The sequence below is a fragment of the Lacerta agilis genome, chromosome 5 (assembly GCF_009819535.1).
Source record: "Lacerta agilis isolate rLacAgi1 chromosome 5, rLacAgi1.pri, whole genome shotgun sequence".
Classification (NCBI taxonomy): domain Eukaryota; kingdom Metazoa; phylum Chordata; class Lepidosauria; order Squamata; family Lacertidae; genus Lacerta; species Lacerta agilis.
The window spans coordinates 92,387,217-92,402,101 of NC_046316.1; the positions used below are offsets into that span (position 1 = coordinate 92,387,217).

Genomic DNA, 14,885 nt, shown 5'->3' on the forward strand with positions numbered 1-14,885 from the left:
TTGGGAGGTGAATCAATGATAAACTCAGCATATCTGTTTAAACCAATGTTTATTGGTTACAACTATGCAATCAGAAATTAAGTTTAGGAAATTTTACGATACAAAATCAAGGAAAAAATGCTGTCACGGGTGGGACAACCATCAGAAAACTTTTAACTTGAACACAACTGTGAAGACTATGTGGGTGGACTTTTGAAAAGAAGGTCCATAAACTAAACTTCTTTTGTCTTTAGCTTTAAAAAAAATGGTTGGAATGGCCCAAAAATTCCTTCCAGTAGTAGAGACCAACTGGGAGCAGGAGAAAACAAGCTTGCTCCCTCTTCCTGTGACAGCTGTCTTATTACAAAGGAATTTCAGAAATAGACTGGAAAGAGAAGTTGCTGAATTGCAACTCATTACCAAACTTAAAACCATGGAGAGACCTGGTCTGAATAGAGACATTGGATTCTTATCTCATTATACATGATAAAGCTATTTTTGGCCACCTCACCCCTTGCTTTTTCCTGTAAGACCAATTGCAGTCGTTAACAGTCGTCAACAGGTTTGCCACACCTATCAGCCAACCACCCATTCCCACCACCCTTCTGAGTAATACCCCTCCCCACCCTCTCACTATATTTAAGGGTCTGTTGACTTCGTTTCAGTGTATCTGAAGTGTGCATGCACACGAAAGCTCATACCAAGAACAAATGTATTTGGTCTCTAAGGTGCTACTGGAAGGAATTTTTTGTTAAATTTTTTTTTGTTTGGATTATTCCATTACGTTATACCAGGATGATGGCAGAGATCTGGAAGGAGTTCGATAGACTTAGGGCAGCTAGGCGGGGTGGGATGTACGTAAACTAAGCTTCACAGCTTTGATTTCCCTCCTGTTTTCTTGCACCCTCTTTCCAGGTGTGCGTGGTCTCTGGGTATACAAGCTGGACAGCCGCATCCGTGTGAACTACAGGCAGAGGTGTCTCGACTGGCTTAGCCATGAGCGGCAGCCGTCTGCCTGGAACAAGGACCTGCCTCCGTGCCCTTGCTCTCTGCAACAGGGGCTGTCGGATGATCGCTTCTCCCGCAGCAACAAAGGTGCGTGGCCGCCAGCCCTGTGACTCGGACACAGTGCTTGGATTTAAGCCAATCTCGGACCTCTGAATGCATTGAAAGCAGCTCTCCAGTTCAGCTGCTGTGTGGCTCAAATGACGTCGGCCCCATAGGTCCGTGGCGAAGCACGTTTTCGTGCAGAGTAACGTACGCTTCCACCCCCTGCGAAATGCAAGAAACCTTGGGGAACCACTGTAGACAATGCTGAGTGAGATGGACCAGTGTTCTGGCTTAGTGTAAGGCAGCTTTGCATTCCCATCCATTTCTCTCTGCATTTCGTAATTTCTGATGCCCCTACATGGTTCCTCCTGCCTTGTAGATAATAATTATAATTATTATTTATTATTTAAACCTGGCCCATCTGGCTGGGTTTCCCCAGCCACTCTGGGTGGCTCCCAACAGAGTATTAAAAATAGAACCAAAGATTAAAAAACTTCCCTAAACAGGGCTGCCTTCAGATGTCTTCTGAAGGTCAGAGAGTTGTTTATTTCCTTGACACCTGATGGGAGGGCGTTCCACAGGGCGGGCGCCACCAACGAGAAGGCCCTCTGCCTGGTTCCCTGTAACCTCACTTCTTGCAGTGAGGGAGCCGCCAGAAGGTCCTTGGAACTGGACCTCAGTGTCCAGGCTAAATGACGGGGGTGGAGATGCTCCTTCAGGAATACTGGCCCGAGGCCAGATTGTGGTCTGCATTGAATGGACTAATAAGGAACAGAAAAAGAGCGTGCTGGATCCAGCCAAAGGCCCATCTCGCCCCACTATCTTGTTTTCAGAGTGGGCAACCAGATGCCTATGGGGAATCCACAGGCAGGAGCACTCTACCTCAGAAACTGGTATTCGGAGGCATACTGCCTCCAGCAGTGGTCAGATATAAGAAAGCAGAAGTGTGAACTTGACAAACTTTCTTCTTCTTTCCGTGATACAGGATTCATCCAGAGCTGGTGTGAAGTAATTACTTGACCCAGACGTCAAATAACAATACACATGAATTAAAGACCAGTGGTCAAAGAAACCCTCACTTTCTCCCTTATTTAATTTACTAGATTTATTTACTGCCCTTCATCAAAAGATCTCAGGGTGGTTCTACAAGATAAAACTGTGTGTTAATAGCTGAGATTCCTGTATTGTAGGAGGTTGGACTAGATGACCCTTGGGTCCCTTCCATGATTCTATGATTCTGTGAATTCAGCTTGTCCTTACACTTTGTGTAATGTTTTACAGCAAAACTTCCAATTGCTTCACAGAAGCTGCAAAGTTTGTCGTCTTTCAGTTGCTGGGGAATTCACCCTGAGTAGTTAGAATGTTTGGGGACATTCCATAATGTCACAGCAGCTTAGCCAATGGGAGAAGCTGAAGGTGGTGTAGAACCTTCCACAGAAAAGCAGGCCATAGATCGGCCTTTCCCAACATGGTGCTTCCAGATAATTTTGGACTACAACTCCCATCAGCCCCAGCTAGCATTACCAGTGGTTAGCAGTAATGGGAATTGTAGCCCACAACATCTGGAAGGCATCAGAAGGGGGAAATTGTGATAGAGACCTTACTCCTTGCCAAGAAGTTACATTGGAGATTTGTGCGTTCCAGATCTCTCTACGTTTACCAGAGATGGCCTCTGTTTTCTGCACACATGCACACACAGAGGCGTCCCTGACAACCCACAAAATAAAAGTCGCAAGTTGCTGAATTTCTTCGGAAAAGGGCAGCTTTTCCACGATAACTATGATCATAGAATTGTAGAGTTGGAAGGGACCCCGAGGGTCATCCAGTCCAACCCCCTGCAATGCAGGAATCTTTTGCCCAACGTGGGGCTCGAACCCATGACACCGAGATGAAGATTCTCATGCTCTACCAACTGAGCTATCCTCTGATTATCCAGATGCTTTGTGAGATTCAGCATTCCATTTAAAAAAGGAAACATAATGATCAGTTTACTGACATAGGAGACTTCAGAAGCCAGCGAAAGGAATCCAACAAGTGAAAAAGTATGCATAATAATGGAGCTGGGGGACGTTTGAAGCAGTTATCCATGGTGCAAGGACAGAGGTGTACAAGAGGGGAATTTTCAGCCGGGCAAATTTGAAGGGTTTAAGAACGGTGACTTTCTTCTCCTGCGCACCCGTCCCCTCCTGAAGATCTGCAACACAGAACTAACGTCTTTAACCTTTGCAGGTTTGCTGGACTCTCGCTTAACCATGCTGTATTCCTCTGCCCCAAACAAGTTCGGCGCTGGGATCCGGTGTCTTTATAACAGCAAAAACCAGCTTGTGGAAGGTCACCAGGAAAGAGTCTGGAAGGGTTCAAGGAAAAGCTCCCCCAACAGCGGTAAGCTGTACTTTGGAGGCTGTGCAACGGAGATCTGCCTGAAGAGACCCACAAGTTTTCAAGTTAACAACAGGTTGTAGGTGTTGGTGCAGGAGGAGGGGGAAATGTAATATATAATCTATAAAAGGAGAATTCCCTGGGTGACAAGATCCAGTTTTAGGGCAAGTGCTCTAGGGTGAGAGAACCCACAGCAGAGATTCAAAATCACAAAGTGTGGAACTATAGGTTGTTAGACCTTTAAACTATGCCCTTGTGAGTTCCAAAACTTCCCTCTTCCCCCAGCATAGGAAAAGACCACACGTTTTGTAAGTTTAAAAAAAAAATGTTTTACTTACAAACTCTTCAAAGGTCAGGTTCATGTGCTTTTCCATACATCAGTCAGAAAAGTTGCACAGGCAGTAAAACCTGACCTAGTTGGAAAGTGGTAAAAGTTCCTAAATTATGGGCATAGGAACACAAGGATGGCTTGTGAGAACTGAGTTCATAAGGGAGACCTTCCAAGGTGAGAGGGAATGGACTTAGCTAAGCCTGGCAGGACAGCTTACTCTATAGTATTAACCCTCATGCACTAGCAAGTTGGTTACATGAAGCTGGACACAAGAGAAGCCCTACTGGATCTGGACAATGCTCCATCTAGTCCAGCATCCTGTTCTCATAGTGGCCAGCCAGATATTTGTGGGAGACCAGCAAGCAGGAATTGAGCACAAGGGCACTCTGCCCTCTTGCCGTTTCCAGCAAAAGATATTGTGCGGCATAGAGCCTCTGACTGTGAGGTAGAAAACGGCCATCATGACTAGTGGTCATTGATAACCTTATGATTATCAATTGATGACTTGGTTAATTTCATTGTACACAGGTTGTACATTGACAATAAATGTATTATTATTATTATTATTATTATTATTATTATTATTTATTAATCTCCCAGCAGAACCTCCCACCTTCTGTCCAAGTCAGGCTCTTGGTCTGAAATATTTCCAAATCAGGCTCTGATAATTTCCTTTCCTTTCCTTTCTTTCTCGCAATTCCTGTTTGCAGACGAAGAGTTGAAATTATATGACTGGTGCTGTAACCAGACCGGAAACCTCCAGTTCTGTGATAAGTACAGCCAGAAAAGGCCAAAGATCAGCTGTGACGGATACAGGCCTCCAATCCGGGGTGAGCACTCGATCTTTGCAAGGCAGGGACAGAGTCCCTGGGATCAGTAGCAGATGGCGTTCATTCATTCTGCCATATCCGCAGGATGCAAAATGGATTGCACACATCTTTGCATCAGTGCTGTCAAGTATCCTGTTTTCCCCGGGATTCTCCCTTATTTCAAGCAGTTTCCCGCTGCTCTCTCTTATTTTTTATTTCCCTTAAATTTCCCGTTTTTAATGGAAGCAGCTCCTCCCCTGCTGGCCAGGGACTGGGTGGGAAGACCTCGCCTACTTGGAGAGAAAAGCCTCAGCCCTCAAAGCAAGTGGGAGCCGTTTCCCGTGCTTACAGGGGGGTGTATTCCTCCCCCTGCATCAGCCCCTATCCATTGCCGCTGAGCCCCTCAGCCGGCCAATAGGGTTAGCTGGCGGGCGGAGCCTGGCTGCTGCTTCCTGTCCTGTTTTGATGGGATCAGACAAGAAGACGATGGGGCTCCATCTCGCAGAGCACATGGCTGCCCTCCTCATTGCTGGCTGCCCTCCTCTTTGCTCCGCTCCGAGGCCGAGCCTGCTTGGAGTTTATATTGCTGCTCCACCCAATTTTGCTTCTGGCTCCGCCCACCACTGACATGTGACTGTCCCCAGGATAGGTGAGACTGCTGATCCCTTATTTTCAAATCCAAAACTTGACAGCTATGGTTTGGATGTGTGCAATTATTATTATTATTATTTGGGGGGGGTGTTCTCTCTCTCTCATGCACAGTTTTTAAGTTTTCCTGCACCAGTACCAAGAACAAGCATAAACAGTGACATAAAAATTAAGGATATCAACAAAGCATGTCAATGCACAACATCATTTTGTTTCAGCGGCTGAGCAAGGTCAGCCAGTGTCAAGCATGGAAGTTCCCCTCTCCCTTCAGTAGCTCACAGATAAGAATTAACAAGCAGCTGATAGATTTATAGTCCTTTTACAACCCTCCGCAAGGAGATCAGCTGCCTACTCTGAATCCTCATTCCGCAGCAAGGAGTACTCCAACGGAAGTTCCTCCCCCTCTCTGCCTCTTTTGATCTCTGATACGTTTGGACCTCTGAGTCCATGGGGAGGGGGGGTTCCCCCATACTTTCAACTGATGTGTCTTGCAGCTGCCCCCCTTCACTTTTGGATCTCTTGTCATTATCTTGTAGCTGGGTAACTCCTCCCTAATCTGTTCAGCTTCTAAATCTGTGTCTGCCTCTCTCTCTCTCTGCTTCTGGAGGCGGGGGCACGCAAATATTCCCCCTCCTCTTCTGAGAGGAGCTGATCCGCCTGCGACTGCATTCCCCAATCTTCAGATCCAGACCATTCCCTGACAGCCGGAGATTGTTATGGCTGAAGGGCAAGTTGATCCTTCATTTCCTCCCTCCAAACCAGACATGGTTCTCTGCATGAGTTAAAGGCCCCAATGCAGGGGTAGTCAACATGTTGTTGTTGTTGTTGTTGTTGTTGTTGTTGTTGTTGTTGTTGTTGTTGTTGTTGAGTCGTTCAGTCATGTCCGACTCCTCGTGACCCCATGGACCAGAGCACGTCAGGCACCCCTATCCTCCACTGCCTCCCGCAGTTTGGCCAAACTCATGCCAGTCGTTTCGAGAACACTGTCCAACCATCTCATCCTCTGTCGTCCCCTTCTCCTTCTGCCCTCCATCTTTCCTAACATCAGGGTCTTTTCCAGGGAGTCTTCTCTTCTCATGAGGTGGCCAAAGTACTGGAGCCTCAGCGTCAGGATCTGTCCTTCAAGTGAGCACTCAGGGCTGATTTCCTTCAGAATGGATAGGTTTGATCTTCTTGCAGTCTGTGGGACTCTCAAGAGTCTCCTCCAGCACCATAATTCAAAAACATCAGTTCTTCGGCGATCAGTCTTCTTTATGGTCCAGCTCTCACTTCCCTACATCACTACTGGGAAAACCATAGCTTTAACTATACGGACCTTTGTCAGCAAGGGTAGTCAACATAGCGCTCTCCAGATGGACTGGAGGGCACCATTAGGCTGGCTAGCCCTGCCCTACTGAATGCACTTGGCCGCACATGTGGCTCTGCAGAGAAGACCATCATTCTCCAATATGTGGGGCTGGCCTTCTGATCCTTATTCCCGTTGGTGAACCCTCTGCTGTCACCAACATACAGATCAGGTGGATATATTGCACGGAGTTGGCATAAACTAATGTTTGATTTATTTATTTTTTGGGAACAGCAGCGACTTCATCGGAAGAGGAGGCGGACAGCAAATCAGAGGAAGACAGAGGTAAGAATGAGTGGGGTGGGCAGGAATACAGGGGATTCGGTGTGTGTGCACATTTTTGAACATGGCCTGTGCTTCGTGTGTGGCATTTTTTCTTGCTTCCAAGTGTACAGAACGTTTGCACACAGTGAGAAAAAGCTTTTATGAAGAAGCAAAGCAGTTCAACTTATTTAAGGGCGAAGCACCTTTTTACCTAGGCTTGTTAAGAACCTTTTATTTAAAATATTTTTATTGGTTTTTACAAGAACAAATTTAAAAAAAAAAAAAAAAAACACTTATCCATATATGAGGTTCTCTGAATCTCCTGACTTCCCCCCGTCCCCTGCGTGGGTCCTTAAAATACTTTTTTCTAAGACTACGTATCATTATGTTCTCCACAGTCTTCATCTCTCTAAATTATCCATGTCTTTCGTTCCTTTACAAGTTATTGTAAAGCTAACGTTTTTATTTGTTTACAATGGTCTCCTAAATAAGTTATGAATTCCCCCCATTCTTTTAAAAAGTCATTATCTTCTTGATTCCTGAGTCTCCCAGCCAGTTTTTGCCATTTCAGCATAGTCCAGCAGTTTGCCTTGCCATTCTTCCTTGGTCGGGACAGTTGGTTCCTTCCACCTTTGGGCTAGTAGCATCCATCCAGCTGTTGTTGCATACATACATAAACAGTCTTTTCTGGTCTTTGGGGATGTCGGCACCTGTAATTCCTAATACAAAGGCTTCTGGTTTTTTGACAAATGTTATTTTAAACATCCCCCCCCCCAATTCATTGTATATCAATTCCCAAAATGACTTTGTTATCTTACAAACAACCTAAGATTTGCTTTGGTGGTGGAGACCAAGCTCCGTCTGGTTGCACAAGTGCCCTGGGGCTGATTGCAAGCTGGCCATAAGGATAACAAGCCCCGCTGAAACGAACAGGAGCTGTGAAAGAGCACAGGATCCCCTAAGCAAGGAGACTTCGTTGGCATAATACAGGACTCAGCGGTTGCCATCTCAGGGTTGTTAACTCTCAGAAAATCACCTTGGTCTATATTCTGTTGCTTTGGTGAAAAGAGGGGTGAGGGCAGGCAACCTTCCTTGAAATACAGCTTTCTGGTCTTCTGCTGCAAAGGGCAGCTCCAGGAAAGCATTCCAGGGTTCATGGAGGCATTGTAAAGGTAAAGGGACCCCTGACCACTAGGTCCAGTCGCGGACGACTCTGGGGTTGCTGCGCTCATCTCGCTTTACTAGCCGAGGGAGCCAGCGTACAGCTTCCGGGTCAAGTGGCCAGCATGACAAAGCCGCTTCTGGCGAACCAGAACAGCACACAGAAACACCGTTTACCTTCCCGCCAGAGCGGTACCTATTTATCTACTTGCACTTCGTGCTTTCGGACTGCTAGGTTGGCAGGAGCAGGGACCGAGCAACGCGAGCTCACCCCATCGCGGGGATTCGAACCGCCAACCTTCTGATCTGCAAGCCCTAGGCTCTGTGGTTTAACCCACAGCGCCACCCACATCCCTTCATGGGGGTACTGCAGACCTTGCCAAAACTGTACCGGGGTCATCAGCAACACACAACGGAATAGACAAAGATTTCCCTAAAAAGTCTGAGAACCAGAAATAGAATCAATTGCCTTTCTCCAGTTAGTCAACATCACCATGGTATCTGTCATAAAGCAGAGATGCTGACGTTTCTATAGAAGCAGATAATGCTGCTACTTTCTTTACCTTCCAGATTGAGACCTCCTCCTCCTCCTCCAGACCTTGTTTTTGCCGCAGATCAACGTCAATGATTCGCCCATCGGAATCCTTTTTGCTCCTCTGTTTTATGTAGGAGCTGAATGGGGAAACTGCTTCCAAATCCGTTAAGGCTGAAATGATCAACTTTGCTGAATAAAATGCCTTCAACGCCTCGTTACTTCTGTCTGCAGTTATTACCCCAGTCATAATGCTGGGAAGGAAAAAAGTCCTCATGAAAATTCACCAGCATCTTCGTAGAATCATAGAATCGTAGAGCGGGAAGGGACCCCGATGGCCATCTAGTCCAACCCACTGCAATGCAGGAATCTTAACTAATGCATCCATGACAAATAGCCCCACAACCTCTGCGTAAAAACCTTCAGTCCACATCTTAGTGTATATTTTCAATGCAATATTGCCTAATATACACATTTTTGCAAGCATTTTCTCCCAGTGTGACACATTTTATATGTGATGTTCACTAATAGATGCATTTTGGGGGACACTTTCCCGTAATACACATTCCTCCCTCCAAAATATTTGGTTAGAGAACGGCATCACACAATTCTGTGGAGGGTGAATATGTGGTTTATGTTAAAATCCCAAGCGAATTCCTCCACCATCCCTAGTAAATGGGAAGAACGCATAACCATTTCAGCTACGCATCCTTAAGCTTTGCTACAGGGGTTGTGCCAAAGGCCTTGTGGATGAGAGGAGGAGGACAGAGTCTTTTGAGGTTGCCGGAGACCACTGGGTGGTGAAGATGGAGCGACAAAGGTCACATGCTGAGATGTGCCAGCACATAAAACCAGAGACTACACTTCAGCTTAATTTCACATCATTTATTTTGTAGGCCACCTTGAACATGCCTTGCTATTGAAAGGCAGGACATCAATACTGCAACACACACATAAATACATAAAATAATGGAGGGATTTGAGGATGAAAAGCTTTTGTCTTCACGATAAGCATATCCCAGAAATTTCATTGGAATTGAGACGCCACAGAGGACGAAAAGCACAAATGGATTATTAGGGGGAGCTGAGCAAAGTTCTTAGAGAGAATAATGGCCGATTTCTCGCCTGGGCTAGCTGAACAGACACCTGTAAGTAGAGCAAAGTCAGGGAGTTTTATGAGGTGCTGTTGGGGAGAAGAACCTGAGGAAGGCAGAGGAGATTAAAACACCCAGTAGCAATTTGGAGTGGGGGTGGATACGGATGCCGTAGGCAGGCTCAGAAGCATGATTCAAACCCAAACGCCAAGGCGGGCATCGAGGAACAACTGGCCTGGTCAAACCCCAGGAAGTGGAAACAGGGAGTCCGTCCTGGCAAACCAACAGCAACAAACCTGTGGTGGTGGCTACTAGATTGAGATGGAGCTGGTTTCTGGCGGAGCAGGCCTGGGATGGAAGATAGCTTGGGTGAGTCAAGGTTGAGATGGAGACAAGTCATGGCTGAACAAGGTCTGGTGGGGCAGGCGAGCAGGAGTAGAAGACACAGGTACCTGGATTTACAGGAGAAAAGGACACTGTATGTGGACCACTCCGTGGGACGTTTGGTCCCTTCCCCTCCAGACCTTGAGCTCCCCTGCGATTTGAGTCGATTGCTGGGAAGCCGGGATTGTAGGGGAGGGGATGTTTGGGTTGAAAGGTGGTGGTCAAAACTGTACAGTGGCAGGTCCTGATGGGGTTCAGCCCTCGAGAAGGACTGTCTGAAAAACCAGCCTAATCCAAACTGAAGGCATGGGAGAAGGGGAGCACCACTAGACTGGAGTCTACAAAGCTCCCCCGCCCCCCCCCCGCCCCATGGGATGTAAACAGAGAGCAGTCAAACTCAACATTGCTAGAGTGGACATGAAGGTAACTCAGTCCTCCAGGCATAACTTCCTGCTACTTGGACTGAGTTAACTTCCTCTGTGACCAGAAGCAGGTGTGGTCTCACCTGGGAACAAGATCCCAAGACCAGTCACCATTTTCTCCTCGTCTCTTCAAGGAGCAACAAGCATGTTCTCCTGGCTCTCAGCCAAGAGAACAAAGGGAGCTACTTTTCCCTATGGGAGCAGCAACCACATGTAAATACTTTTTACTGAGCAAGCCTGCCTTCTGAGAAATGCTGTGTAACTCAGGAAGAATGTGAGTAAACTCTTTTTATTCATTTAAGATACATTGTGTCGTGTGCAGTCTTTTAAGAGGGATATAGGGGAATTATACCAGGAATATATATATTATTTTAGGCTTTAGCAAGCCTGTGCAAGCGTATCTGCTGTATGTGTGTTTTAAAAGGGAATGAAACTCTGCTAAGTTTGGAGCTTGCTAACACAAGCTGGGATAGGATAGATCTGACAATATATCCCCATCCACGTTCCTAATCATTCCCACACCCCCAAGGTCTGCGGAAGGAGAGGCTGTGAAAACCAACATGAGCAGATGCCAGACTAGGCGCTCTTCCGTAGCTCATTCAGGAATTCATCATTTGCTGTCTGCCAGGCTGTTTTTAAAATATTCATTTGTTAAATTGTTTCGTTTGCTGCTCTCCTGGGCTCCTTTGGGAAGAAGGGCGGCATCAAAACCAAGGAAATAAAGGAATAACAAGACCTTATTATAACAGCTCCTCAGCCTTCTCCGTGGGGAGGTTACTTTAAGTCAGTGTTTTTCAACCTTTTTTGGGCAAAGGCACACTTGTTTCATGAAAAAAATCACGAGGCACACCACCATTAGAAAATGTTAAAAAAGTTAACTCTGTGCCTATATTGACTATATATAAAGTAATTCTCTTGAATTTTTCCATTTTTCCCACGGCACACCAGGCAACATCTCGCGGCACACTAGTGGTTGAAAAACACTGCTTTAAGTAATAGGTTTGAACACTAAATGTGTGAGCTTATCTCTAAAGTCAATGGATAGAACAAACACTTGCTGGATGTTTCATGGTTATTGTATTTGTTAAAAAACCAATAAAAATTTATTTTATTTTGGTTTTTATTTTAAAAAAGATGGCTGCCTGCAACAGTTAGTCCAAATTTGCTGGGGGGGAAGGAAGAGAGAACAGCCCCCACCAAGTGATTCATCCCCTGCCCAACTTTTACCTTTCCCCCCACGCCTCTCCAGAGCAGAATCTTCTATCTCTTCCAGATCAGTGTGAGTCGGCTGATGCATCTTCCCAGGAAGTTTCCTGAAGGCTGTTCCTCTTGCCCCAAGGCCTCCGCCATGTCGGGTACCACCATTTTGAGGTTGGATGGTTTATTTTCCACTCTCACAAGATCCAGGACTAAGCGAGGAGGGAAAGGAAAACACAGAGAACAGCCACAGAGAGACACTTTCACTGCTTCCTTTTTTCTTTTTCTTTTAAAAATATATTATTAGCATTATTTGCGGGTTTTTTTACACACATCTTGGTTGCCAAGGTGGCTTCTAAACAGTTTACAAGTGTTAAGCCATGATATATCTATCTAGATACAGCTATGTACATACATTCTGAAATATACCCGGAGTCAAGTGTGAATTTCATGCTCTTTATTCAGCTCATAGTAGTGAGGAATGCAGTTCCCCCAAAACATCTGATGTATATACACTATTTACACAATGGGCCCCACGTGATTGGCTAATTCCGGGCTACTCCTGTATGCCAATCGGGTTGCGGATTCACTTCCACCTGGAGCTGGATTGGGTGGCTCCTGCGGACCAATCAGACTGCTGCATTCTGAATCCTATTCTTCTAGGACCAATGAGACTGCTGCATTCTGAATCCTATTGTTCTAGGACCAATGAGACTGCTGCATTCTGAATCCTATTGTTCTAGGACCAATCAGACTGCTGCATTCTGAATCCTATTGTTCTAGGACCAATCAGACTGCTGCATTCTGAATCCTATTGTTCTAGGACCAATCAGACTGCTGCATTCTGAATCCTATTGTTCTAGGACCAATCAGACTGCTGCATTTTGGATCCTATTCAACAGTACATAACACATTCATAATCAAGATGCACAGTAAAATAATTCCATCAAGACACTAAAGAAATATGCACAGTTTTATAACTGAAACGCTTTTCCTTTTATTTATAACTACTTGGTTACATTGCTGTAACCCATCCTGGGACCTAGTTGTGAAAAGGTGGATAAGGAAACTTCCTGCTCTGAAGACCATGTATACAAAGGATAGATACCAACTCTAAGGGGCCCAGGTTCCTTTGGGCCCCCCAAATACAATTTTTTTGGGGAGCCAGGTCCCCTCAATGTTGAGAACAATCCGTACTGTTGCGGCATTTGGCCTCACCCCCTGGCTCCTCCCACCACCCTGTGCATATCATCACCCCCAATCTTCTGCTCAAGAGACCTTGGGCCAGCCACTCACTCTCAACCTAACCTACTGTACTTCACAGGGCCGTTGTCACCATTAATTGAGGAGGGGGACCACCACAAACGCCCCCTTGACCTCCTTGGAGAAAAAAAGGTGGAGTATATATCCAATGCAAAAAAGGAAGAAGTAGAATCAGAAACCCGATAGAAGGTTTTCCACACCTATCAACAGGTTCCAAACACCTACCAGCCACTCACCCATTCCCACCACCCTTCTGAGTAATACCCCTCTCCCCACTCTCACTATATATAAGGGTCTGGTGACTTCTGTTTCAGTGTATCTGAAGAAGTGTGCATGCACACGAAAGCTCATACCAAGAAGAAGAAGAAGAGTTTGGATTTGATATCCCGCTTTTCACTACCCAAAGGAGTCTCAAAGCGGCTAACATTCTCCTTTCCCTTCCTCCCCCACAACAAACACTCTGTGAGGTGAGTGGGGCTGAGAGATTTCAGAGAAGTGTGACTAGCCCAAGGTCACCCAGCAGCTGCATGTGGAGGAGCGGGGAAGCGAACCCGATTCACCAGATTACGAGTCTACCACTCTTAACCACTATACCACACTGGCTCTCTAAGAACAAACTTACCGGTAGTTGGTCTCTAAGGTGCTACTGGAAGGATTTTTTATTATTATTATTTTGCCAATAGAAGGAGGTGGCAGAGCCAGAATTGGGCAGGGCAGAGGCATCCAAATATCATTCCTACTCACCGGTTGCAATGGCATTTACTGTTCCTTGGCGCTTTGACTCCTGAGCGATGATTTCTAGGGATAGAAATGCCCACCGTTTGCCTGGTCAGAAAGGGCTGCCACTCCCCGATTGACAAATGTTGAACAAATGTTGAAGCAGCGAGAGATGCCAGCAACAGGTTTTGCCAGGGGCTACAGGGGTAAATACAGTTTAAGGGAGCCGAATCCTTGCTCCCCATTCCAGCACCACCAAGGGAACTGCAGTAGCCCAATGGCAGAGCACATGTCTCCGCAGGCCAAAGGCGGCGGGTTCAGTTAGGAGAAGTCACAACGCTTAGCCACGTTATTTCGGAAATGGCAGCATGGTTAGAGCTTTTTTTCACTTCCCTGGCACATTCTGCCCCAAACTCGCTCTAGAGGCAAGTAAAAAATCAACGGCTTGGCTCAGCATGGACTCATTTAGGATAGCCACTGACAGGGCAAATGAAAGCTGTACATGACTATGGAAAACATATTCTTTCATCTTCATCCTGCCCTTGTGATTCCTGCATTGCAGGTGATTGAACCAAATGACCAACACTACGATTCCATCATTCATCTTCAGCTAAAACCTAAGGCTAAGAATGTGAGACTGGATTTTCTGTCCCTTCTTCCTCTGGTGCTTGGTAAATTCAGGTTGTGCAGCTACAGTATTTGTGCAACAAACCCTCCTTCCCAAAATATTGGACTTTCTGCAGTAAGGAAAAGTGCAACTGGAAAGTGTGGGAGATGACCTGCATTGACCCAACGTCATCTAACCATCTCACAAACAAATCAGAACAAGTTACAGATGGGTAGCCATGTTGGTCTGCCATAGTCAAAACAAAATAAAATAAAAAATTCTTTCCAGTAGCACCTTAGAGACCAAGAACAAACTTAGTTGGTCTCTAAGGTGCTACTGGAAAGAATTTTTTATTTTGTTTTAAATCAGAACAAGCGCTTATTAAATAGCCAACCATGCTGCAAATATATCAGGATGAATCTGCTATATATTTTCATGTATTTTAATCTCTGTTGGAAGCTGCCCAGAGTGGCTGGGGAAATAATAATAATAATAATAATAATAATAATAATAATAATTATGGAAAATGGTTTGTACGTTGCCTGTTTTCTATGCATTCTGACGCCTTGGGATACCAAACCTGACATGAGGGGTCTAGGCTCCAGGCACCATACTGAATCAAGATGGCAGAGACCCAAATGTGACTTTGCCTTGACTGTACCTGCTTGTTTGGCACGTTTGGCCAGCTCTCAAGATATTGCCG

General features: G+C 45.8%; 1 protein-coding gene and 1 long non-coding RNA gene across 2 annotated transcripts in view; one reads left to right on the forward strand and one right to left on the reverse strand.

Annotated features, from left to right (window-relative positions):
• The window catches only part of MUC4 (mucin 4, cell surface associated), a 31,009-nt gene extending 22,292 nt beyond the window's left edge, over positions 1–8,717 (forward strand). Inside the window, exons 8-12 of the mRNA XM_033148202.1 lie at positions 895–1,074; positions 3,259–3,411; positions 4,450–4,569; positions 6,776–6,826; positions 8,537–8,717. Of these exons, the coding sequence (XP_033004093.1) occupies positions 895–1,074; positions 3,259–3,411; positions 4,450–4,569; positions 6,776–6,826; positions 8,537–8,541 (509 nt within the window). The 3' untranslated portion in view covers positions 8,542–8,717. The remainder of the gene's footprint in view (positions 1–894; positions 1,075–3,258; positions 3,412–4,449; positions 4,570–6,775; positions 6,827–8,536) is intronic.
• Positions 8,718–9,368: 651 nt separating this feature from the next.
• On the reverse strand, positions 9,369–11,667 carry LOC117046352. Its single transcript, XR_004426573.1, has 2 exons — positions 11,626–11,667; positions 9,369–10,044 (listed from the first exon to the last, which is right to left on the reverse strand). It is a non-coding gene; the product is annotated as an uncharacterized LOC117046352 (long non-coding RNA).
• Between the last annotated feature and the right edge of the window lie 3,218 nt (positions 11,668–14,885).